Source organism: Oncorhynchus kisutch, unplaced genomic scaffold, assembly GCF_002021735.2.
Source record: "Oncorhynchus kisutch isolate 150728-3 unplaced genomic scaffold, Okis_V2 scaffold797, whole genome shotgun sequence".
NCBI lineage: Eukaryota > Metazoa > Chordata > Actinopteri > Salmoniformes > Salmonidae > Oncorhynchus > Oncorhynchus kisutch.
Window position 1 is genome coordinate 84,924 of NW_022262742.1, and position 25,721 is coordinate 110,644.

Genomic DNA, 25,721 nt, shown 5'->3' on the forward strand with positions numbered 1-25,721 from the left:
ACCAACATGCTGGATCTCTGTTTAGTTGTCACTGTGTTAACCACAACCAACATGTTGTATCTCTGTTTAGTTGTCACTGTGTTAACCACAACCAACATGTTGTATCTCTGTTTAGTTGTCACTGTGTGAACCACAACCAACATGTTGTATCTCTGTTTAGTTGTCACTGTGTTAACCACAACCAACATGTTGTATCTCTGTTTAGTTGTCACTGTGTTAACCACAACCAACATGTTGGATCTCTGTTTAGTTGTCACTGTGTGAACCACAACCAACATGTTGGATCTCTGTTTAGTTGTCACTGTGTTAACCACAACCAACATGTTGGATCTCTGTTTAGTTGTCACTGTGTGAACCACAACCAACATGTTGTATCTCTGTTTAGTTGTCACTGTGTTAACCACAACCAACATGTTGTATCTCTGTTTAGTTGTCACTGTGTTAACCACAACCAACATGTTGTATCTCTGTTTAGTTGTCACTGTGTGAACCACAACCAACATGTTGTATCTCTGTTTAGTTGTCACTGTGTTAACCACAACCAACATGTTGGATCTCTGTTTAGTTGTCACTGTGTTAACCACAACCAACATGTTGGATCTCTGTTTAGTTGTCACTGTGTTAACCACAACCAACATGCTGGATCTCTGTTTAGTTGTCACTGTGTTAACCACAACCAACATGTTGGATCTCTGTTTAGTTGTCACTGTGTTAACCACAACCAACATGTTGTATCTCTGTTTAGTTGTCACTGTGTGAACCACAACCAACATGTTGTATCTCTGTTTAGTTGTCACTGTGTTAACCACAACCAACATGTTGGATCTCTGTTTAGTTGTCACTGTGTTAACCACAACCAACATGTTGGATCTCTGTTTAGTTGTCACTGTGTTAACCACAACCAACATGTTGTATCTCTGTTTAGTTGTCACTGTGTTAACCACAACCAACATGTTGGATCTCTGTTTAGTTGTCACTGTGTGAACCACAACCAACATGTTGTATCTCTGTTTAGTTGTCACTGTGTGAACCACAACCAACATGTTGTATCTCTGTTTAGTTGTCACTGTGTTAACCACAACCAACATGTTGGATCTCTGTTTAGTTGTCACTGTGTGAACCACAACCAACATGTTGTATCTCTGTTTAGTTGTCACTGTGTTAACCACAACCAACATGTTGTATCTCTGTTTAGTTGTCACTGTGTTAACCACAACCAACATGTTGTATCTCTGTTTAGTTGTCACTGTGTTAACCACAACCAACATGTTGGATCTTTTTAGTTGTCACTGTGTTAACCACAACCAACATGTTGGATCTCTGTTTAGTTGTCACTGTGTTAACCACAACCAACATGCTGGATCTCTGTTTAGTTGTCACTGTGTTAACCACAACCAACATGTTGTATCTCTGTTTAGTTGTCACTGTGTTAACCACAACCAACATGTTGTATCTCTGTTTAGTTGTCACTGTGTTAACCACAACCAACATGTTGGATCTCTGTTTAGGGGCCAGTGCTCTAAAATGAGTCTCTCTGGGGAGAGAGAGGAGGGGGACCCTGCCTCTAAAAGGAGTCTCTCTGGGGAGAGAGAGGAGAGGGGCCCTGCCTCTAAAAGGAGTCTCTCTGGGGAGAGACAGGAGGGGGACCCTGCCTCTAAAAGGAGTCTCTCTGGGGAGCGAGAGGAGGGGGGCCCTGCCTCTAAAAGGAGTCTATTTGGGGAACATGACACCATAGCTAAGAGGTGAGATGACAGTTTTTTAATTCATTTATGAAGAGTTTAAAACGCAATATCCAATCAGAAATGAAGATTTATGGGTGTGTAAAATATTACTGTTCTAAGATTTTAAATTCATAGAGTTTAGCGTATGACATTTTACTGAGAACATCACAGCAAGATGAAACAAATATTGTCGCATTCTATAGATTCTCCCATTTAATTTGCGCCATAAAGCCCCAAAGTAGAGGTGTCATAATACCCATAACACCTAGCAGTCAAACAGGGAAATGGTTCCAATAGTTTTATAGAGCCCCACAGTGGAGGTCTCATAATACCCATAACACCTAGAGGTCAAACAGGGAAATGGTTCCAATAGTTTTATAGAGCCCCACAGTGGTGTCATAATACCCATAACACCAAGTGGTCAAACAGGGAAATGGTTCCAATAGTTGTATAGAGCCCCACAGTGGAGGTGTCATAATACCCATAACACCTAGTGGTCAAACAGGGAAATGGTTCCAATAGTTGTATAGAGCCCCACAGTGGAGGTGTCATAATACCCATAACACCTAGTGGTCAAACAGGGACATTTTTCCAATAGTTTTGTAGAGCCCCACAGTGGAGGTGTCATAATACCCAAAACACCTAGAGGTCAAACAGGGAAATGGTTCCAATAGTTTTATAGAGCCCCACAGTGGTGTCATAATACCCATAAAACCTAGAGGTCAAACAGGGAAATGGTTTCAATAGTTTTTCCAATAAAAAACAGGAGCAGGTGCGCAACCAGATTTTTTTTTATGTGGAGGTTCTGACTAACAGCTAATAAACTATAAGCTATAAAAAATCAATTGAGTCCCACACTCCATATATAAACTCCCAGTAATTTATTGGGTAAATCAACAACGTTTTAGCATCACTGTGCCTTCTTCAGGGTGATGTCATGAATACTTGGACCAGGTTATGTAGACAAACAGTGCAATTAGTGTAACCAATGACAATAGTGAGGGGTGTGTCATAATTATTAAGTTAATAAGAATGAATATGTGAAACTGTTAAAAAACAATAGTTTATGGCATATTGCATATATTAGTCTATTGTTATCATATGGAAACATCGTTGAATATTGTACATAACATTAGCATCAATATACATTATTGTTTAATTCAATTTAACATGTTTAAATGTTTCCTATTTTAATTCTTTTTTTTGTTACATGTAATGTTTTGGTTCAACCATAATGCATAATAAGCATCATCAACAAGGGGAACATATTGGGTATACTCTGATAAGATGTAGAAAGAATATATACATTTTAAAGAGAGAATTGTTCATAAGAAGGGCCTGAGATCAAAGTCAATATTCAGACCACTAGGGGTCAATGTTTTTAGACAGGATATCCTGTCTCCCTTTGTAGTAGTAGGATCTCCATGTTACCTCCTCTCCTTGGTAGATCAACATGCTCAATGCCTGTGTATTTGAGGGAGGAGATTGGATGTTTAGCTTCAACAAAGTGAGCTGCTACTGGATAGTCAATGCTCTTACACCTGACTGAGCTGTGGTGTTCAGCTATGTGTTGTTTTATTTGTCTTTTCGTTTGTCCTACATAGGCTTTCCCACATGAACAGGTGATGAGATAGATTACTCCCTTAGTTTTGCATGAGATGATCCCCTAACAGGGATGTTTCTACCTGTATATGGGTGTCTGAAGGATGTTTTTATAGTGCTATTGCACTGAGCAACGTTTGTAGTTCCCATTTGGAATGGGTGTCAAGAGTGTCTGAGTGGGCTCAGGGGGCAGGTCAGATCTCACCAAACTATCTCCAATATTGTGACCACGCTTATAGACCACCAGTGGGGGTTCCTTGAAGAGGTGTGTGATTGTTTTGTTTGATTGCAGAATATGCCAGTGCTTTTTCAGGATTAATTCATTTTGTCTGAATACTTGGTGTACTTGGTGCAAAAGACGGTTGTTTTTCTTCTTTGGTTGATTTTTTTAGCAATTCCTCTCTTGGTTTTTGAGATATTTTCATCATTGCAGCATCAAGAGTTGTGTCCTTGTAGCCTCTCAATTTGAATTTCTGTCATTTTTTTAAACCATTGCTGTCAAAATCCAATAGTTTTCCACCATACATTTTCCTCAAAGGGAATTGTAGAAACACTTAAAATAAGGGAAGTGTTTCGTGTAGGGTGAAGTGGCGCGGTGGTCCTTGTGGGCAAATTTTGTCATCAAAGTCTGCCATTCTCTGGATTTATGGTGCTTTTAAGACAACTGGGAAGTTTGAATTATGACGTCAGTGATCTTCAGGTCGGAGCTCTAGAAAGAGGCCCGAGTTCCCCACTTGGAATTTCGAGTTGGATGACCATTCAAGATGTATTTTCTCAGTCGGAGCTAGTTTTTTTCAGAGTTCACAGTTGTCCTGAACTCACTGAAGTCTGAGATTTCCCAGTTTCCAGTTGTTTTGAATGCAGCAGAAGTCATTCTGGATTCACAGCAGGGCCAATGTATTCAACCTTTTCTGTCCCATGGTGTTGCAAGTGAATGTTTATCCTTTTAAGCTTGGAAAAGAGACCCTTAAACACAGAATTGGACCACACACCCTCTCCACTGAATAGCAGGCTAGAGATTGCATTGCAATGCAGTTAGCCACTGATTCCTTCCAAACCACTCATTGCTAGCTAAGATTTTGAACGTATGATGTTGACATGATCAGTCCAATCAAATCTGTGGCCAATGATCTTGAGCCTTTTGGATGGGCACTTCTAATGTAACTCTACGGCAGCACCCATTGGGATTTTAGAGCTCTCCCTGTAGATTTTGCGGTGACTTAGTGTTTCTATGATTGGCAGAACACTGAGCCAACCACAGCACAACTACAGAGCATTACCAACCCCTACGCTCAGTATTTCCCACTGGCTGCCCCACCACCACCACAGAAAGCACTGAGCTGGACTGAAACACCTGCATTTTGGAGCTGCCTGACTCAAGAAAACAAAAAAGAGACCATGTCTGTATGCGGCTTTATTAACTCAATGATTCTATTATTTTTGTTTTACATTGTTTGCAAACTAAGATGTGAAACGTATTAATGCCAAATGAACATGCAGAACAGGCAACAACAAACAAGCTAAACAGCTGGGGGTCTGCACCTGCCTTGAATAACATGTGGCCACTGCTCCAAAGCAATTATATGTGGCACAGGAACCACTGACTGGCTGCATGTTTCTATTATCAAGATACCTGCTGGTACCTCTTACAGCTCATGAGGCTACTATCCAGATACCTGCTGGTAACTCTTACAGCTCATTAGGTGTCCTAAATATCTGCCAACTAGATGGGACACTTATGAATAAAGAGGCTTAAGGATCGGCGTTCCGCTAGCGGGACAACTTCCGGTGAAGCTGGAGGGCGCATAATTCAAATGAATTCTAATAGTTGATATGGATTTTAAACATTTAGGTACATACAGGTTTAAGTGTCATATCGTGTGAAAGCTTAAATTCTTTCTAATCTAACTGCACTGTCCGATTTACAGTAGCTATTACAGTGAAAACATGCCATGTGATTGTTTGAGGACGGCGCCCCACTAAATATTTTTCCACTGGCAAAGGTTTCATACATTCACATATAAAGATTAAAATATTCACTTACTTTTTGAAAATCTTCCTCTGATTTGTCATCCAAAGGGTCCCAGCTATAACATGTAGTGTTGTTTTGTTAGATAAAATCCTTCTTTATATCCCAAAAAGTCTGTTTAGATGGCGCCATGGATTTGAGTAATCCACTCGTTCAACATGCCAAGATAGGATTACGAAAATCTACCACTAAACTGTGTTTCAACAAGTCAAAATACATTTCAATTTAACCCTCAGGTACCCTAAAATGTAATTAAACTATAACATTTCATACGGAAAGAAGCACGTTCAATAGGAAACAGATTTTATTAGGTGCGCAACTTCATTATGCATCAGCAAATACATGGATTCCAAGACTGTGTCCTCAAACAAAAACTGTTATTTCGTATTCGTTTTTGAAGATACTGCCTGAAACTTTGAAAATAGACTGCTGACACTTTGTGGAAGCCATAGGAATTGTACCTATTTTACAATATGAAGTTTTTATTGAATTTCTAAGAGGATGGTCTCTCAAAAAAAATACATGTTTTTTCTTTGGATTTCCTCCTAACATATCTTTTGTGTTATATTCTCCTACATTATTTTAACATTTCTACAAACTTCACGTGTTTTCTTTCCAATGGTACCAATTATATGCATACCCTAGCTTCTGGGCCTGAGATACAGGCAGTTTACTTTGGGTACGTCATTCAGACAGGAAGTGGAGAAAAAAGGGGCCTAGCCCTAAGAAGTTTTCATGCCTCTTTAATTTATACCCATAAGAGAAGGACTGAAATGTCTTTACTCTCAGCTCTTATAACACACAATTTATACTCAGACACTTTGTGGATATGGGCACAGAACTCAAAATATTATTTAAAAAATATAAAGTGTTTGTTTAAACATAATAATAAATTAATATTACTAAAGTAACCCATTGTAAAGACTGGGTTTAGTTGTTTGTGTTGCACTGCTCATGTCCGCGTTCTGGAACTGTCCGCATCCACGTACGGTGTGGCGCCAAGCATATTGTCCGGTTACGCGCAGAGTGGACTGAGGTGATCTTGGGGAACAACGACAGAGTTCGCTACAGTGTTGAGAGCCGAAGTTTATTGTTCAATTTGCTTTTTGCTTTACGGTCAGGGACAGTATGAGTGTAGCCAGATCCTTTTCACTCTCTATCCTCGTTTCAATTTGTGGTTTCGTCATCATTCTCGAGACAAGGGACAGACAAATGACCTGCTAGCTAGCCAAGCCAGCTAGGTAAACTAGCTAGCTACTATACCAGCAGCATCCTAGTTGTCCTAGCTAGTCGGTACAGCTCGGTAAGCTAGCTAGCTACTCTACCAGCAGCATCCTAGTTACTATAGCTACCACTACATCATCCCACTACATCATCACCAGCTGCCTGCATTTCTTGTGGACCGATGGAGCTCCCCAGTTGTTTCTTCCACTTGTTAAATCCCGTGGAGGGCTTCTCCCTCTCTCATTGACGGATGCTGGCTACCTCTGTCCGGTTCTCCTCTCTTCACTAGATGGACGGTAACTTTAGTGTTTAACCCCTCTGTGTCCAAGGACCGACATTTTAAATATTATTTCCGGGCGCCTTAAGTAGGATGAACACATTCCATTTTGAAAAAAAAACAGTTCATTGCATCCGCCATGGAGCCCTGTTTCAAAATATTACCTTATGTCCCTAGTTATGAAGTAATTGCAAACAAAAACATTATTTAATAGTCTGATGGCCTTGAGATAGAAGCTGTTATTCAGTCTCTCGGTTCCAGTTTTGATGGAACTGTACTGACCTCACCATATGGATGATAGCGGGGTGAACAGTCAGTGGCTCGGGTGGTTGTTGTCCTTGATATTATTTTTGGCCTTCATGTGACATTGAGTGCTGTAGGTGTCATGGAGGGCAGGTAGTTTGCCCCTGGTTATGTGTTGTGCGGACCGCACCACCCTCTGGAGAGCCTTGCGGTTGAGGGCGTAGCAGTTGCCGTACTAGGCAGTGATACAGCCTGACAGGATGCTCATTATTGTGCATCTGTAAAGGTTTGTCAGGGTTTAGGGTGACAATGCAAATTTCTTCAGCCTCCTGAAGTTGAAGAGGCGCTGTTAAGCCTTCTTCACCACACTGTCTGTGTGGTTGGACCATTTCAGTTAGTCTGTGATGTGTACACCCAGGAACATAAAACGTTCCACCTTCTCCACTGCTGTCCCTTCGATGTGGGTAGGGGGGTGCTCCCTCTGCTGTTTCCTGAAGTCCACTGATCATCTCCTTTGTTTTGTTGACGTTGAGTGAGAGGTTGTTTTCCTGACCCCACACTCCGAGTGCCCTCACCTCCTCTCTGTAGGCTGTCTCGTTGTTGTTGGTGATCAAGCCAGCTACTGTTGTGTCGTCTGCAAACTTGATGATGGAGTTGGAGGCGTGCATGGCCACGCAGTTGTGGGTGAACAGGGAGTACAGGAGGGGGCTGAGCACACACCCTTGTGGTAGCCCAGTGTTAATTAAGAGTCAGCAAAATGGAGATGTTGTTTCCTACCTTTACCACCTGGGGGAGGCCCGTCAGAAAGTCAAGGACCCAGTTGCACAGGGATGGTTTGAGACCAGGGCCTCCAGCTTGATGATGAGCTTGGAGGGTACTATGGTGTTGAATGCTAAGCTGTATTAAATGAGCAACATTCTTACATAGGTATTCCTCCTGTCCAGATGGGATAGGGCAGTGTGCAGTGCGATGGCGATTGCGTCATCTGTGGACCTGCTGGCGCAGTATGCAAACTGAAGTGGGTCTAGGGTGGCCGTTAAGGTGGCGGTGAAATATATATTTTTCTTCTTAGGAACAGGAACAATGGTAGCCATCGAGAAGCATGTGGGGACAGACTGGGATAGGGAGCGATTAAATATGTTCGTAAACACACCAGTCAGCTGGTCTGCGCATGCTCTGAGGATGTAGCTGGGGATGCCGTCTAGGCCTGCAGCCCTGCAAGGGTTAACACGTTTAAATGTTTTACTCATGTTGGCTGCAGTGAAGGAGAACCCGCAGGTTTTGGTAGCGGGCCGTGTCAGTGGCACTGTATTGTCCTCAAAGCAAGCAAAGAAGTTGTTTAGTCTGTCTGGGAGCAAGACCGTGGTCCACGACGGGGCTGGTTTTTCTTTTGTAATCCGTGATTGACTGTAGACCCTGCCACATACCGCTCGTGTCTGAGCCGCTGAATTGCGACTCGACTTTGTCTCTATACTGATGCTGAGCTTGTTTGATTGCCTTACAGAGAGAATAGCTACACTGTTTGTATTCGGTCATGTTTCCGGTCGCCTTGCCCTAATTAAAAGCAGTGGTTCGGGCTTCTGAAAACCTGTGGGTTTCAGTTTTGAACGAATGCTGCCATCAATCCACGGTTTCTGGTTTGGCAATGTTTTAATAGTTGCTGTGGGTACAACATCACTGATGCCTACCAATAAACTCACCTTTAAATTAAGACCTCACAGATCTGTTCATGGCAAAGCAGTTTAATGAATGACACTAATTGATTCTTAAAGAATATAACTTATAAATCATGAGCCTCATCTTGATGAGTCACCTGTGACAATATTCATAAAGAGCAGGAGAGCTAATTTAGGATCAGTTTAGCCTTCTAGATCATAATAAATAAGATTACATGGAGATGAGGACATGATCCTAGATCATAATGAATCAGATTACATGGAGAGGGGAGACCTGATCCTAGATCATAATGCATCAGATTACATGGAGAGGGGGGACTGAGGACGCGGCTAGAGATGCCATCTGGGCCAGCAACCTTGCGAGGGTCAACATGTTTAAATGTTTTACTCACATCAGCCACTGAGAAGGAGAGGGGGCTGCTTCAATCGTTGCAAGCGAGCCACGACGGTGGCATTGTATTATCCTCAAAACAGGTGTTTAGATTGTTATCATTATTAATAATAATAATAATATTAATGTTGTGATTGTTACCATTATTAATAATACTAATAATAGGGTAACAGCTACTTTGTGCACAAGCTCACTATTGACATGGGTACACATTGTAGTGACCCACAGTCCTAGAGATGGCTGGCACATAGCCATCAAACGTTTAACATTTTCTGGTCATGGTTAAGCATATTTATTTCGGGAAAAGGTATACAACTTAAAGATAAACTTCTCCTTAATGCAACCGCTGTGTCAGATTTCAAAAAAGCTTTACGGTGAAAGCACACCATGCAATAATCTGAGTACAGCGCTCAGCCACCAAAACAAGAAATACAGATACCCTCCAAGTTGTGGAGTCAACAAAAGTCAGAAATAGCATTATAAATATTCACTTACCTTTGATGATCTTCATCGTAATGCACTCCCAGGAATCCCAATTGAACAATAAATGTTTGTTTTGTTCGATAAAGTTAATCTTTATGTCCAAATACCTTTTGTTCGCGCGTTTAGTTAATCCAAATGCACAAAGTGTGGGCACCAGACGAATAGTCAAAAAAGTTCCATTAAAGTTCGAAGAAACATGTCAAACAATGTGTATAATCAATCTTTAGGATGTTTTTATCATAAACCTTCAATAATATTCCAACCGGACAATACTGTTTTCATTAGAAAGGAAAGGGAACTATCAAATGTAGTTTGAACTGGGTGACCTTGTCACGACTTCCGCCGAAGACGGTCCCTCTCCTTGTTCGGGCGGCGTTTGGCGGTCGACGTCACTGGCCTTCTAGCCACTGCCGATGCACTTTTCATTTGTTCTGCATTTTCACACCTAGTTTCACTCAACTAATTATTTGTTTATTATTTATACCCCATGTGTTATTTTGTGATTATTTATTATATTTTTGGTCTGTCATGGTGTGCGTGTATTTCTTACTGTGTATATTTGATATTGTGAGTAAAAGTACGTTGATTACTCATATCTCCTCTCCTGTGCCTGACTCACTACACCAGCTACACCTAGGGCCCATTACAGAATCACTCACCCAAAGAATGGAGTCAGCAGGAGCAGACACCCTCCCAGTTCCAGTGGAGGAGCGCATTCAGCAGCACACAACCTTATTGCAACATCTGGGCACTGCCATGGATTGTGTGCTGCAGACTATGGATCATTTGGAGAGAGGAGAAGGTTTGTTCAGATCCTCCACCAGTCCCACTAAAACAGATCACAATGTTCACCCCTCTTTCCCCTGGTCCCAGCGGGATTCGACTTGTGCTCCCGATGGAGTATAATGGGACGGCTGTCAGATGCCAGGGTTTTCTACTACAATTAGAGCTCCGCCCGCTTTTCCTGCCTCCCATGCAAAGCCCTGGAGTGGGCCAACGCCGTCTGGTGTGAGGGAGATGCGGTGTTGGATCATTACGCAGAGTTCACCCGTCGCTTTTGGGCAGTGTTCAATCACTGGCCTGAGGGTCGAACGGTGGGTGAACGTTTGTTCCACCTGAGGCAGGGGGCCACCAGCGCGGGATGGAATGACAGGTCCCTGATCGATCACTACAGGTGCGGTCTGTGCAAGGATGTCCGTCGGGATTTGGCTTGCTGAGACACTACCCTCACATTGGACCAGAAGGTGGACATGTCCATCCGGCTGGACAACCTGCTGACTGCCCGTGGATGTCCTGATTGGAACCTGTCAGTTCCATCCCCCAGCACCTCCGCTCCGATGCCCATGGAGTTGGGAGGTGCTGCACTTAGGGCGACCGGACGAGTGGCCATTCCCTGCACCATCTGTGGCCACAGAGGGCACACTGCTGGTCAGTGCTGGGGGGGTTCCTCAGGGAGTCGAGGCAGCAGGCAGGGCACTATCGTGTAGTTCAGTTGAGTCGGCAACAGGCTCATCCAGAGCCCCCTGTTGCTCACATCTATGTGTTTATTTAATTGCCTGAGTATTCCCAGCATAAGGCGCTAGTAGATTCAGGCTCAGTTGGGAATTTTATTGAGCGTTGATTTGCTAGTAGTTTAGGGATTCCCCTTGATCCTGTGGATATGCCCTTCCCTGTCCACGCCCTAGACAGTCGACCATTAGGGTCAGGGCTGATTGGGGAGGCCACCGCTCCACTTGACATGGTTACGCAGGAGGGTCACAAGGAGAGAATCGGTCACTTCCTTATTGATTCTCCTGCGTTTCCTGTGGTGCTGGGCATACCCTGGTTGTCATAACCCTACTATTTTGTGGCAACAGACGGCTCTCAAGGGGTGGTCACGGCTATGGAAACATATGTCTCCGAATCCCTGGGGAAGGGATACAATCGGCCCTCCACTTCACCTGCCTCCTCAAGTTAATTTTTGTGAAGAAGGATGGGTGTCTGCGCTGTGTATTGACTATCGAGGGATCAATCAGATCACAGTGAGGTATAGCTACCCGCTGCCTCTCATTGCAGTGCGATCGAGTCAATGTACGGGGCGCGCTTCTTCACCAAATTAGATCTCAGGAGTGCTTACAACCTGGTGCGTATCCGGGAGGGGGACGAGTGGAAGACGGCATTTAGTACCGCCTCAGGGCACTATGAGTACCTCGTCATGCCGTATGGGTTGATGAATGCTCCATCAGTCTTCCAGGCCTTTGTTGACAAGATTTTCAGGGACCTGCACGGGCAGGGTGTAGTGGTGTATATAGACGACATTCGCTACACGCGTCGAGCATGTGTCCCTGGTGCGTGACCTGTACGCCAAGGCTGAGAAATGTCTGTTCTTCCAACAGTCAGTCTCCTTCCTAGGGTACTGCATTTCCACATCAGGGGTGGAGATGGAGAGTGACCGCATTTCAGCCGTGCGTCATTGGCCAACTCCAACCACGATAAAGGAAGTGTAGCGGTTTCTAGGGTCTGCCAACTACTACCGGAGGTTTATCCAGGCTCTTTGTCAGGTATCGGCTCCCATTACCTCACTGCTGAAGGGGGGACCGGTGCGGCGGTGGTGGTCAGCTGAGGCGGACTTTTGGTCACCTGGAGGCTCTGTTTACCTCGGCGCTTTACCTCTTTGGCGTTCATAGTGGAGGTGGACGCATCCGAGGCTGGGATAGGATCCGTGCTCTCTCAGCGCTCGGGCACACCACCAAAGCTCCGTCCCTGTGCCTTCATTTCAAAGAAGCTCAGCCCGGCTGAGCGAAACTATGACGTAGGGGACCGGGAGTCGTTGGCTGTCGTCAAGGCCTTGAACACGTGGAGACATTGGCTTGAGGGGGCTTTTCTACCACAATCTGGAGTTTATCCGGGCGGCGAGGAGACTGAACCCTCGCCAGGCAAGGTGGGCCATGTTTTGTTTTCAGTCTATCCTACAGACCAGGTTCCCAGAACGCTAAGGCAGATGCACTGTCCCGGATGTATGACACAGAGGAGCGATCCATGGATCATACTCCCATAATTCCAGCCTCTTGCCTGGTGGCACGGGTGGTGTGGCAGCTGGACGCGGACATCGAGCGGGCGTTACGCACAGAGCCCACTCCCCCCCAGTGTCCAGCTGGGCGCCTGTACGTTCCGTCTACTGTCTGCGACCGTTTGATCTATTGGGCCCATACATCACCCTCCTCTGGTCATCCTGGCATTGGGTGGATGGTGCGTTGCCTTAGTGGGAAGTACTGGTGGCCCACCTTGGCCAAGGACGTGAGGGTTTATGTTTCCGCCTACTCGGTGTGCGCCCAGTGCAAGGCTCCCAGGCACCTGCCCAGAGTGAAATTACAACACCTACCCATTCCACAACGGCTGTGGACTACCTGACAGATCTTCCTCCCTCACAGGGCAACACCACGATCCTGGTCATTGTGGATCGGTTTTCCAAGTCCTGCCGCCTCCTTCCTTTGCCTGGTCTCCTTACGGCGCTACAGACTGCGGAGGCCCTGTTCACTCACGTCTTCCGGCACTACGGGGTGCCTGAGGACATTGTCTCTCATTGAGGTCCCCAGTTCACGTCCAGGGTCTGGAGCGTGTTCATGGTACGTCTTGGGGTCTCGGTCAGCCTCACCTCAGGTTTTCACCCCGGGAGTAACGGCCAGTTGGAGAGAGTAAATCAAGATGTGGGTAGGTTTCTGCGGTCATACTGCCAGGTCGTACTGCCGAGTTGTCCCAGAGGTCGGTGTCGGTGCGCTGCTGGAGCCAAACGTCAAGGGAGGGGGGGGGGGGGGGGTAAAAGTATCTCGTATCCTACCGATCCTCGACTTCGGCGATGTCATCTATATAATAGCCTCCAACACTCTACTCAACAAATTGCAGTCTATCACGGTGCTATCCGTTTTGTCACCAAAGCCATACTTTGGTGTCATACTACCCACCACCACGACCTGTACGCTCTCGTTGGTTGGCCTTCGCTTCATACTCATCGCCAGACCCACTGGCGACATGTTATCTTCAAGTCTCTGCTAGGTAAAGCCCTTATCTCAGCTCAATGGTCACCATAGCAGCACCCACTCATAGCACACGCTCCAGCAGGTATATCTCACTGGTCATCCCCAAAGCCAATTCCTCCTTTGGTCGCCTTTCCTTCTAGTTCTCTGCTGCCAATGACTGGAACGAACTGCAAAAATCACTGAAGTTGGAGACTCATATCTCCCTCACTAACTTTAAGCACCAGCTGTTAGAGCAGCTCACAGATCACTGCTCCTGTACATAGCCAATCTGTAAACAGCCCATCTACCTCATCCCCATACTGTATTTATATATTTATCTAGCTCCTTTGCACCCCAGTATCTCAAATCAAATCAAATGTATTTGTCACGTACACATGGTTAGCAGATGTTAATGCTAACCAGATGTTAATGCGATTCATCTTCTGCACATCTACCATTCCAGTGTTTAATTGTTATATTTGAATTACTTTGCCACCATGGCCTATTTATTGCCTTACCTCTCTTATCCTACCTCATTTGCACTCACTGTATATAGACTTTTTGTTTTCTTTTTTCCACTATATTATTGACTGTATGTTTTGTTTATTCCATGTGTAACTATGTTTTGTTGTGTGTGTCAAATTGCTATGCTTTATCTTGGTCAGGTTGAAGTTGCATTTTAGAACTTGTTCTCAACTAACCTACCTGGTTAAATAAATGTGAAATAAAATAAAATTAAAATTAAATATTAGGGCAGTGTTGCTTTTGGGAGAGAAACAAAAATATTGACTATTGAACCCCGGGTAAATAGTCAGAACCTCAACCTTAGTATACATGCATTATAAAAAAATCCTATTAATAACTGATATTGCGAGTAAACAACCTTGGAATAGAAAAGACAAGAGTGCGTCTTCCATCCCGCCAATAAATTACATCATTCAGCCCTCCCGATTAGTATATTTACCTCAACATGCCCCTCCCTTGCGATAGAAGGAGAATATGTTTTTCTCGACCAGAGGTGACTGAATTAATGTTCAGGCTTGTTGATAATCATTATAGTAATGAAGTATAATTTCAAACATGAGCATAAAAACAGGTAATAATAAACATGAATGATCATTATATTACTCCACAGTAATCTGTTAAATGCTTTTTCAGTGCTTCCTCTTGTGTTAGCAGTGTGGAAAGGAACATAAAGAAGCACACAGGAGTTTTCCTGTGAGGGGAGTGGTGGTGTATCCAGGGAGAACTAAACTAATCTTCTGAAATGTCATTTGTGGTCTTATGCCTCCATCTATTGGAATTATGTAGCAACTGCAGTAGTACTGTATAATGTGTAATTCTTTACTAAAGTAGTAATTACTCAGGATTGCAAAATAGAACATTTTCTAGTTCATTTTACCACTAACAACCCTAAAATAACCATATATAGCATAACAAACAATGACAACTGACTTAAACCAAAAACGTTATACATTTAGTTCATTATATATCTAAATATATTTAATAAGATGGGTGAAATTATTTGCCTAAGTAACAGCCCTGTAGACAAAGAAGAGCTCTCCAGTAGGTACCAAAATATTCAAAGGCAGCACTACTGATTTCTCTGAGAGTGGGGCAGATATATATTATTACTGTGTAAAACATAGTAGTACAACTGATTTCTCTGAGAGTGAGGCAGATTTATAGCATTTTGCAAAAAAAACATGACAATTTGTCTCTCTGAAATGAAAACATCAAGTGATAGATTTTAAACAAATACATTTATGTCATTGAACCCCTATGCCATGATTAGATAGTGAAAAAACACACCAATCTATTTCATAATTTATTTAAAACCTCTTGATTCTAGCCATCCCGGATCCGGGATCGTGAATACGGCCTCAAGCTCATTACCATAACGCAACGTTAACTATTCATGAAAATCGCAAATGAAATTAAATAAATATGCTAGCTCTCCAGCTTAGCCTTTTGTTAACAACACTGTCATCTCAGATTTTCAAAATATGCTTTTCAACCATAGCAAAACAAGCATTTGAGTAACAGTATTGATAGCTAGCGTAGCATTTAGCCTAGCATTCAGCAGGCAACATTTTCACAAAAACAAGAAAAGCATTCAAATAAAATCATTTACCTTTGAAGAACTTCGGATGTTTTCAATGAGGAGACTCTCAGTTAGATAGCAAATGTTCAGTTTTTCCAAAAATATTCTTTGTGTAGGAGAAATCGCTCCGTTTTGTTCATCACGTTTGGCTACCAAAAAAATATGAAAATTCAGTCATCAAAACGCCGAACTTTTTTCCAAATTAACTCCATAATATCGACTGAAACATGGCAAACGTTGTTTAGAATCAATCCTTAAGGTGTTTTTCACATATCTCTTCGATGATATATCGTTCGTGGAAGTCTGCTTTCTCCTCTGAATCACATGGAAGAATGCTTGCAGCTGAAGATTACGCACCAATTTTGACAAAGGACACCGGGCGGACACCTGGTAAATGTAGTCTCTTATGGCCAATCTTCCAATGATATGCCTACAAATACGTCACAATGCTGCAGACAACTTGGGGAAATGGTAGAAAGTGTAGGCTCGTTCCTGGCGCATTCACAGCCATATAAGGAGACAATGGAAAACAGCGCCTCGAAAATTTTGCTCACTTCCTGTTTGAAGTTTCATCTTGGTTTCGCCTAGTAGCATCAGTTCTGTGGCACTCACAGATAATATCTTTGCAGTTTTGGAAACGTCAGAGTGTTTTCTTTCCAAAGTTGTCAATTATATGCATAGTCGAGCATCTTTTCGTGACAAAATATCTTGTTTAAAACGGGAACGTTTTTTTATCCAAAAATGAAATACTGCCCCTAGAGTCTCAAAAAAAGCAAATTTACGAACATTTCTGAAAATGGATATATAGCGTTTTGGAATGAAACTCTTCTTATGTTTTCCCCATCTGAGCTCAGAGAATGTATTTATTTATTTTTATTTCACCTTTATTTAACCAGGTAGGCAAGTTGAGAACAAGTTCTCATTTGCAATTGCGACCTGGCCAAGATAAAGCAAAGCAGTTCGACACATACAACGTCACAGAGTTAGACATGGAGTAAAACAAACATACAGTCAATAATACAGTATAAACAAGTCTATATACGATGTGAGCAAATGAGGTGAGATAAGGGAGGTAAAGGCAAAAAAAGGCCATGGTGGCAAAGTAAATACAATATAGCAAGTAAAACACTGGAATGGTAGATTTGCAGTGGAAGAATGTGCAAAGTAGAAATAAAAATAATGGGGTGCAAAGGAGCAAAATAAATTAAATAAATACAGTAGGGAAAGAAGTAGTTGTTTGGGCTAAATTGTAGGTAGGCTATGTACAGGTGCAGTAATCTGTGAGCTGCTCTGACAGTTGGTGCTTAAAGCTGGTGAGGGAGATAAGTGTTTCCAGTTTCAGAGATTTTTGTAATTTGTTCCAGTCATTGGCAGCAGAGAACTGGAAGAAGAGGCGGCCAAAGAAAGAATTGGTTTTGGGGGTGACCAGAGAGATATACCTGCTGGAGCGCGTGCTACAGGTGGGTGATGCTATGGTGACCAGCAAGCTGAGATAAGGGGGGACTTTACCTAGCAGGGTCTTGTAGATGACATGGAGCCAGTGGGTTTGGCGACGAGTATGAAGCGAGGGCCAGCCAATGAGAGCTTACAGGTCGCAATGGTGGGTAGTATATGGGGCTTTGGTGAAGAAACAGATTGCACTGTGATAGACTGCATCCAATTTGTTGAGAGGGGTATTGGAGGCTATTTTGTAAATGACATCGCCGAAGTCGAGGATTGGTAGGATGGTCAGTTTTACAAGGGTATGTTTTGCAGCATGAGTGAAGGATGCTTTGTTGCGAAATAGGAAGCCAATTCTAGATTTAACTTTGGATTGGAGATGTTTGATGTTTGATGTGGGTCTGGAAGGAGAGTTTACATTCTAACCAGACACCTAGGTATTTGTAGTTGTCCACGTATTCTAAGTCAGAGCCGTCCAGAAGACTGATGTTGGACAGGCGGGCAGGTGCAGGCTGCGTTCGGTTGAAGAGCATGCATTTAGTTTTACTTGTATTTAAGAGCAATTGGAAAAGGTGGCGCAGGGAATTCAAAAATATTCTTTAGAAATATTTTACTTTCACACATTAACAAGTCCAATACCTCAAATGAAAGATAACCATCTTGTTCATCTACCCATCATGTCGATTTTAAAAATGTTTTACAGCGAAAACTCAACATATGTTAGACCACCACCAAATCAAAGGGAAAACGCAGCCATTTTTTCCAGCCAAAGATAGAGTCACAAAAGCAGGATTAGAGATAAAAATGAATCACTAACCTTTTGAAAATCTTCATCAGATGACACTCATATGACATGTTACACAATACATTTATGTTTTGTTCGATAAAATGCATATTTATATCCACAAATCTCAGTTTACATTGACGCCATGTTCAGAACTGCCTCCAAAATATCCGGAGGAATTATAGAAAGCTACGCCAGATAACAGAAATACTCATCATAAACTTTGACTAAAGATACGTGTTCTACATATAATTAAAGATACACTGGTTCTTAATGCAACCGCTGTGTCAGATTTTTTAAAAACATTAAGGAAAAAGCCTACCATTCAATTATCTGAGACAGCGCTCAGACGTAAAAGTTTTTCTCCGCCATGTTGGAGTCAACAGAAATACGAAATTACTTAATAAATATTCCCTTACCTTTGATGATTTTTCATCAGAATGTAGTGCAAGGAGTCCTAGTTCCACAATAAATCGTTGTTTTGTTCCATAATGTCCAATACTAGTGTCCAATTAGCTGCATTTGCTATCACTTTCAGCTCACATGCCCAAAAACTGACTGCTGGCTTAGGACAACTCGCACGAAAACTTCAAAAATATATATTCCAGGTAGAATAAACTGGTCAAACTAAGTAGATAATCAATCTTCAGGATGTTATTTTCATATATTATTTTCATATATATCCAATAACGTTCCAACCGGATCCTACGTTTTCAGCTGCAGCCAAATGGAACGGCGGTGGCACCCACAGAGAAATGCACCACAGGAAAATGGCATTCTGTCGGGACACTGACTATTTCCCCTCCCATTCGGTCAAAGGTCACAGCAAAAGCTCCATTCCACTTTCTACTGAATGAGGACATCTAATGGAAGGCGTAGGAAGTGCTAGCAGATCCATATCTTGTTGGGAAAGGAGGGGGCGATGACGTCAAAGTTGACCCACATTCAGAATTTCACTTCTTGTTTGGAAGATTGCCTGCCCTATGAGTTCTGTTATACTCACAGACATAATTAAAACCGTATTAGAAACTTCAGAGTGTTTTCTATCCAATAGTAATAATAATATATTAGCAATCTAGGACATAGTAGGATGCAGTTCACTATGGGCACGCAATTCATCCAACTTGAAAATACTGCCCCCTATCCTCAACAGTGTCCAAAGAAGGGCCAGAAGTATACAGAATGGTGTCGTCTGCATAGAGGTGGATCAGAGACTCACCAGCAGCAAGAGCAACATCATTGATGTATACAGAGAAGAGAGTCGGTCCAAGATTTGAACCCTGTCGCACCCCCATAGAGACTGCCAGAGGTCCGGACAGCAGACCCTCCGATTTGATACACTGAACTCTATCAGAGAAGTAGTTGGTGAACCAGGCGAGGCAATCATTTGAGATACCAAGGCTGTCGAGTCTGCCGATGAGGATGTGGTGATTGACAGAGTCGAAAGCCTTGGCCAGATCAATGAATACGGCTACACAGTAATGTTTCTTATCGATGGCAGTTAAGATATCGTTTAGGACCTTGAGCGTGGCTGAGGTGCACCCATGACCAGCTCTGAAACCAGATTGCATAGCAGAGAAGGTATGGTGAGATTCGAAATGGTCGGTAATCTGTTTGTTGACTTGGCTTTCGAAGACCTTAGAAAGGCAGGGTAGGATAGATATAGGTCTGTAGCAGTTTGGGTCAAGAGTGTCCCCCCCTTTGAAGAGGGGGATGACCAGAGCTGCTTTCCAGTCTTTGGGAATCTCAGACGACACGAAAGAGAGGTTTAACAGGCTAGTAATAGGGGTGGCAACAATTTCGGCAGAACATTTTAGAAAGAAAGGGTCCAGATTGTCTAGCCCGGCTGATTTGCAGGGGTCCAGATTTTGCAGCTCTTTCAGAACATCAGCTGACTGGATTTGGGAGAAGGAGAAATGCTGAAGGCTTGGGCGAGTTGCTGTGGGGGGTGCAGTGCTGTTGACTGGGGTAGGAGTAGCCAGGTGGAAAGCATGGCCAGCCGTAGAAAAATGCTTATTGAAATTCTCAATTATAGTGGATTTACCAGTGGTGACAGTGTTTCCTATCTTCAGTGCAGTGGGCAGCTGGGAGGAGGTGTTCTTATTCTCCATGGACTTTACAGTGTCCCAGAACTTTCTTGAGTTAGTGTTGCAGGAAGCAAATTTCTGCTTGAAAAAGCTAGCCTTGGCTTTTCTAACTGCCTGTGTATAATGGTTTCTAGCTTCCCTGAACAGCTGCACATCACGGGGGAAGTTTGATGCTAATGCAGAACGCCATAGGATGTTTTTGTGTTGGTTAAGGGCAGTCAGGTCTGGGGAGAACCAAGGGCTATATCTGTTCCTGGTTCTAAATTTCTTGAATGGGGCATGCTTATTTAAGATGGTTAGGATGGCATTTAATAATTTTTTTAAAATAACCAGGCATCCTCTACTGACGGGATGAGATCAATATCCTTCCAGGATACCCCGGCTAGGTCGATTAGAAAGGCCTGCTCGCTGAAGTGTTTCAGGGAGCGTTTGACAGTGATGAGTGGAGGTCGTTTGACCGCTGACCCATTACGGATGCAGGCAATGAGGCAGTGATCGCTGAGATCTTGGTTGAAGACAGCAGAGGTGTATTTAGAGGGCAAGTTGGTTAGGAGGATATCTATGAGGGTGCCCGTGTTTAAGGCTTTGGGGAGGTACCTGGTAGGTTCATTGATAATTTGTGTGAGATTGAGGGCATCAAGCTTAGATTGTAGGATGGCTGGGGTGTTAAGCATGTTCCAGTTTAGGTAAACTAGCAGCACAAGCTCTGAAGATAGATGGGGGGCAATCAGTTCACATATGGTGTCCAGAGCACAGCTGGAGGCAGAAGGTGGTCTATAGCAGGCGGCAATGGTGAGAGACTTGTTTTTAGAGAGGTGGATTTTTAAAAGTAGAAGTTCAAATTGTTTGGGTACAGACCTGGATAGTAGGACAGAACTCTGCAGGCTATCTTTGCAGTAGATTGCAACACTGCCCCCTTTGGCAGTTCTATCTTGTCTGAAAATGTTGTAGTTTGGGATGAACATTTCAGAATTTTTGGTGGTCTTCCTAAGCCAGGATTCAGACACAGCTAGAACATCCGGGTTGGCAGAGTGTGCTAAAGCAGTGAATAAAACAAACTTAGGGAGGAGGCTTCTAATGTTAACATGCATGAAACCAAGGCTATTACGGTTACAGAAGTAATCAAAAGAGAGCGCCTGGGAAATAGGAGTGGAGCTAGGCACTTAGAGTAGATGAGAGATGTAATGTTTGTCTCTGTTGTGTTTAAGACCAATCAAGCAGAAGAGACCTGCCTCCCCTGTACCCAGCTGTGTGTCCATGAAGAGTGACCGGTCTATGGAACAACCTGTAGTGTTTAGAGAGGGAGACTTTTCTACTGAACAAAGGTAAGAAGAACTCATGGGTCATGGTCAGTGAGTTAAACAACACTGTCTCTAGTCATTTCTCCTCTCCCACTTTCCTATTTGTTTTTGTTCTTTTGATAATCCATAGGCAAATTATTTTATCAATTTTCAAAGTCCTAAAACAATATTAAACAAACACAAAATCCTCTCCCTGTGTGTGTGTGTGTGTGTGTGCACTCCCTGGATGAGGAGATGTAATCTCATGTTTTGTCCACAGAAACCAACATGAGAGTTCAGAGTCAGAGATTCTCAGTGGACAGTCTTCCCAAAGTCATCAAACAGACCTAGACTACATATTCAGTGTATGTGGTCCTGTTATGTACATTTGTTTATGTTTAAATAAAGCTTATCTGTCTTTCATTCATTAATGTGTTAATGAGAAAGCATTTTGTCTCTTGCTAATTATATTTACTTGATTTATTTCAGTTGCTTGAAGAGAATATTATGACATTTGTGAAGAACGAACTGAAGATGTTCAAGAGGATTCTTAGTCCAGAACTCTCAGAAGGCTTTGAGGGTCAGAAGCAGGATAAGGAAGTGGTGGATGCTGAAGATGAGAAGCAGGAGAGCAGTGCCAGAGAGGGGGCTCTGAAGATCACACTGCACGTCCTGAGGAAAATGAACCAGAAGGAGCTTGCTGACACACTGGAGAAAAGTAAGAGCTGTCTGAATCATGTGGATTGCTGTTTGATAACATTTTAAAGCTGAAGCTAAAGTACAACTAAAGTAGCTTATTAACTCAATGATATTGTAGCAGCCTTAACACAACACCTAATGACCTAATATTGTAGCAGCAGGGATGTGGTGATTAATTTAGAGAGAGAGAGAGAGAGAGAGAGAGAGAGAGAGAGAGAGAGAACATGAATAATACCAATAAGAATACCAATAATAATATAATCAGTCACACCAGTCTGTAATGCATTATGAAAACATTTACACATTTATACAGTCAGTTAAGAGAAGAAATTATTATAATGTGAAACTTTATAACAGTCCTACAATACTGTAGGCATTAAAACAGACATAATATTAATATCCTCTGTTATTTCTGGATTCAGATGAGCTTGCTGTGATTTGCCAACGTGAACTCAAATCTAATCTAAAGAAGAGGTTTCAATGTGTATTTGAGGGGATCGCTAAACAAGGAAACCCAACACTTCTCAATAAGATCTACACAGAGCTCTACATCACAGAGGGTGGAACAGGAGAGGTCAATAATGAACATGAGATGAGACAGATTGAGACAACAACCATGAAACAAGCAAGACCAGAGACTGCAATCAAATGTAACGACATCTTCAAACCCTTAACTGGACAAGACAAACTTATCAGAACTGTGCTGACAAAGGGAGTTGCTGGCATTGGAAAAACAGTCTCTGTGCAGAAGTTCATTCTGGACTGGGCTGAAGGAATAGCAAATCAGGATGTCCAATTTGTATTTTTATTCCCTTTCCGCGAGCTGAATTTGATGAAAGGTGAATATCTCACTTTGATTGAACTTCTCATTCACTTCTCAATGGAAACCAAAGAATCAAGAATATCCAACTACGACAAGTACAAAGTTCTGTTCATCTTTGATGGTCTGGATGAGTGCCGACTGCCCCTAGACTTCCAGAAGAACAAGATCTGTTGTGACGTCACAAAGTCAAACTCAGTGGATGTTCTGCTGACAAACCTCATCAAGGGAAATCTGCTTCCCTCTGCTCTCCTCTGGATAACTACCCGACCTGCAGCAGCCAATAAGATACCTTCAGTGTGTGTTGACCAAGTGACAGAGGTACGAGGGTTCAATGACCCACAGAAGGAGGAGTACTTCAGGAAGAGATTCAGTGATGAGAACCTGGCCAGCAGAATCATCTCACACATAAAGACATCAAGAAGCCTCCACATCATGTGCCACATTCCAGTCTTCTGTTGGATTTCTGCAACAGTCCTTGAACACATCCTGGAACATAAGAGAGAAGAGATGCCCAAGACTCTGACTGAGATGTACATACACCTTGTGGTGTTCCATACCAAACAGAATAATGAAAAGTATATTGGGAAAGAAGACACAGCTCAACACTGGAATGAAGAGAGCATTCTGTCACTGGGAAAACTGGCTTTTCAACAGCTTGTGAAGGGCAATCTGATTTTCTATGAAGAAGACCTGAAAGAGGCTGGCATTGATGTCAATGAAGCCTCAGTGTACTCAGGATTGTGTACACAGTTCTTTAAAGAGGAATGTGGGCTGTACCAGGACAGGGTGTACTGCTTTGTGCATCTGAGCATTCAGGAGTTTCTGGCTGCTGTATATGTGCTCCTGTCATTCATCAACAACAATGAGAATCTAATGGACAAACTTCAAACAAAAGACGAGCCTGAAGTTACTTTCTACAAGTTTGCTGTGGATAAAGCCTTACGATGTGAGACGGGAAACCTGGACCTTTTCCTCCGCTTCCTTCTGGGCCTCTCACTGGAGTCCAATCAGAAGCACTTACGAGGTCTACTGACAAAGACAAGAAGCAGCTCACAGAGCCATGAAGAAACAGTCAAGTACATCAAGAAGAAGATCAGGGACAATCACTCTCCAGAGAGGATCATCAATCTTTTCCACTGTCTGAATGAACTGAATGACTGTTCTCTAGTGGAGGAGATCCAAAGCTACCTGAGCTCAGGAAGTGTCTCCGAAGCCAAACTGTCACCTGCACAGTGGTCAGCTCTGGTCTTTGTGTTGCTGACTTCAGAAAAGGAGCTGGATGTGTTTGACCTGAAGAAATACTCCAGATCAGAGAAAGGTCTTCTGAGGCTGCTGCCAGTGGTCAAAGCCTCCAGAGCTGCTATGTGAGTAAATAAAATGACATATGAACTAATCATCAGGAAGAAATAATAAGTTTAGAGAAAAATACGTAATATAATTTTACATTGAAAAACAAACTGAATAAATGCTTTGATTTGCACATTATTATAACATTATCAACATACAATTCTTGGAGACGGATGATGAATCTATATGTTGATTGGAAGAATACACCAAATGCATCTGCCATTGTCCTTCTACACTACTTGTTAAATTAACTGTGTGTTTGTGAATTCATGATGATCTCTTTGTCAGGCTGTCAGGCTGTGGAGTCACGGAGAAAGGCTGTGCTTCTCTGGTCTCAGCTCTGAGGTCAAACCCCTCACACCTGAGAGAGCTGGATCTGAGTAACAATGACCTGAAGGATTCAGGAGCGAAGCTGCTCTCTGCTGGACTGGGGAATCCCCACTGTAAACTGGAGACTCTGAGGTCAGTATTCCTTTATTTGGTCAACAAGTGATAACTGTTCACCAGATCCACATGTGTTTACCAGGCACACAGCATTTTGGATTTGAGATAGAATGTTTCATATTAGGTGACAGAACAGAATGTCACCTTTTACTTAAAGGTTTTCATACACATACAGCCCTTGAAAAAAATTAAGAGAGCACTGCAAAGTTATCAGTTTTTCTGTTTTTACTATTTTTAGGTGTTTGGGTGAAATTAACATTTTTGTTTTATTCTATATTCTACTCACAACATGTTTCCCAAATTCCCCCCAGTAATATTGTCATTTAGAGCATTTATTTGCAGAAATGGTCAAAATAACAAAAAGGATGCAGTGTTATCAGACCTCGAATGCAAAGAAAATAAGTTCAAAATCATTTTTAAACAACACAATACTAATGTTTTAACTTAGGAAGAGTTCAGTCATCAATATTTGGTGGAATAACCCTGATTTTCAATCACAGCTTTTATGCGTCTTGGCATGCTCTCCACCAGTCTTTAACATTGATGTTTGTGACAACCTTGTACGTGGCTTGATTCATGCGTCCTTCACAGAGACAAATCTGCCCGATTGAAGCCTTGCTGAAGCACCCCCAGATCATCACCGATCCTCAACCAAATTTCACAGTGGGTTCGAGACACTGTGGCTTGTAGGTCTCTCCAGGTCTCGCAACCACTGTGAAATTTGGTGGAGGATCGGTGATGATCTGGGTATGTGGATGCTGCCATGATTATAAATAATCATGAATGAATCGTGAATGATGATGAATGAGAAAGTTACAGAGGCACAAAGATCATACACAACATGTTATCTACTAGACAGCCAAATATAGCCCAAAACACAACCAAAACAAACTGCAAACGCAATTAACAAGTTTGAGTCACATTCTTGATGTAGTCATTGCGTTAAAGGAATACCAGACCAAATGCTATACTTTTGACAACTTTAATACACTATGAGATCATTTGTCAGAATACTTGTTATTTCATAAAATAGGGGGACTAGATAAATAAAGTGCTTTCATTTCAAAATGTG

General features: G+C 42.7%; 1 protein-coding gene across 1 annotated transcript in view; it reads left to right on the forward strand.

Annotated features, from left to right (window-relative positions):
• Nucleotides 1–1,604: 1,604 nt before the first annotated feature.
• LOC109888189 (NLR family CARD domain-containing protein 3-like) overlaps nucleotides 1,605–25,721 on the forward strand; it is a 36,392-nt gene continuing 12,275 nt past the window's right edge. Inside the window, exons 1-5 of the mRNA XM_031816446.1 lie at nucleotides 1,605–1,742; nucleotides 21,265–21,381; nucleotides 21,617–21,701; nucleotides 21,826–22,054; nucleotides 22,458–24,222. Of these exons, the coding sequence (XP_031672306.1) occupies nucleotides 21,314–21,381; nucleotides 21,617–21,701; nucleotides 21,826–22,054; nucleotides 22,458–24,222 (2,147 nt within the window). The 5' untranslated portion in view covers nucleotides 1,605–1,742; nucleotides 21,265–21,313. The remainder of the gene's footprint in view (nucleotides 1,743–21,264; nucleotides 21,382–21,616; nucleotides 21,702–21,825; nucleotides 22,055–22,457; nucleotides 24,223–25,721) is intronic.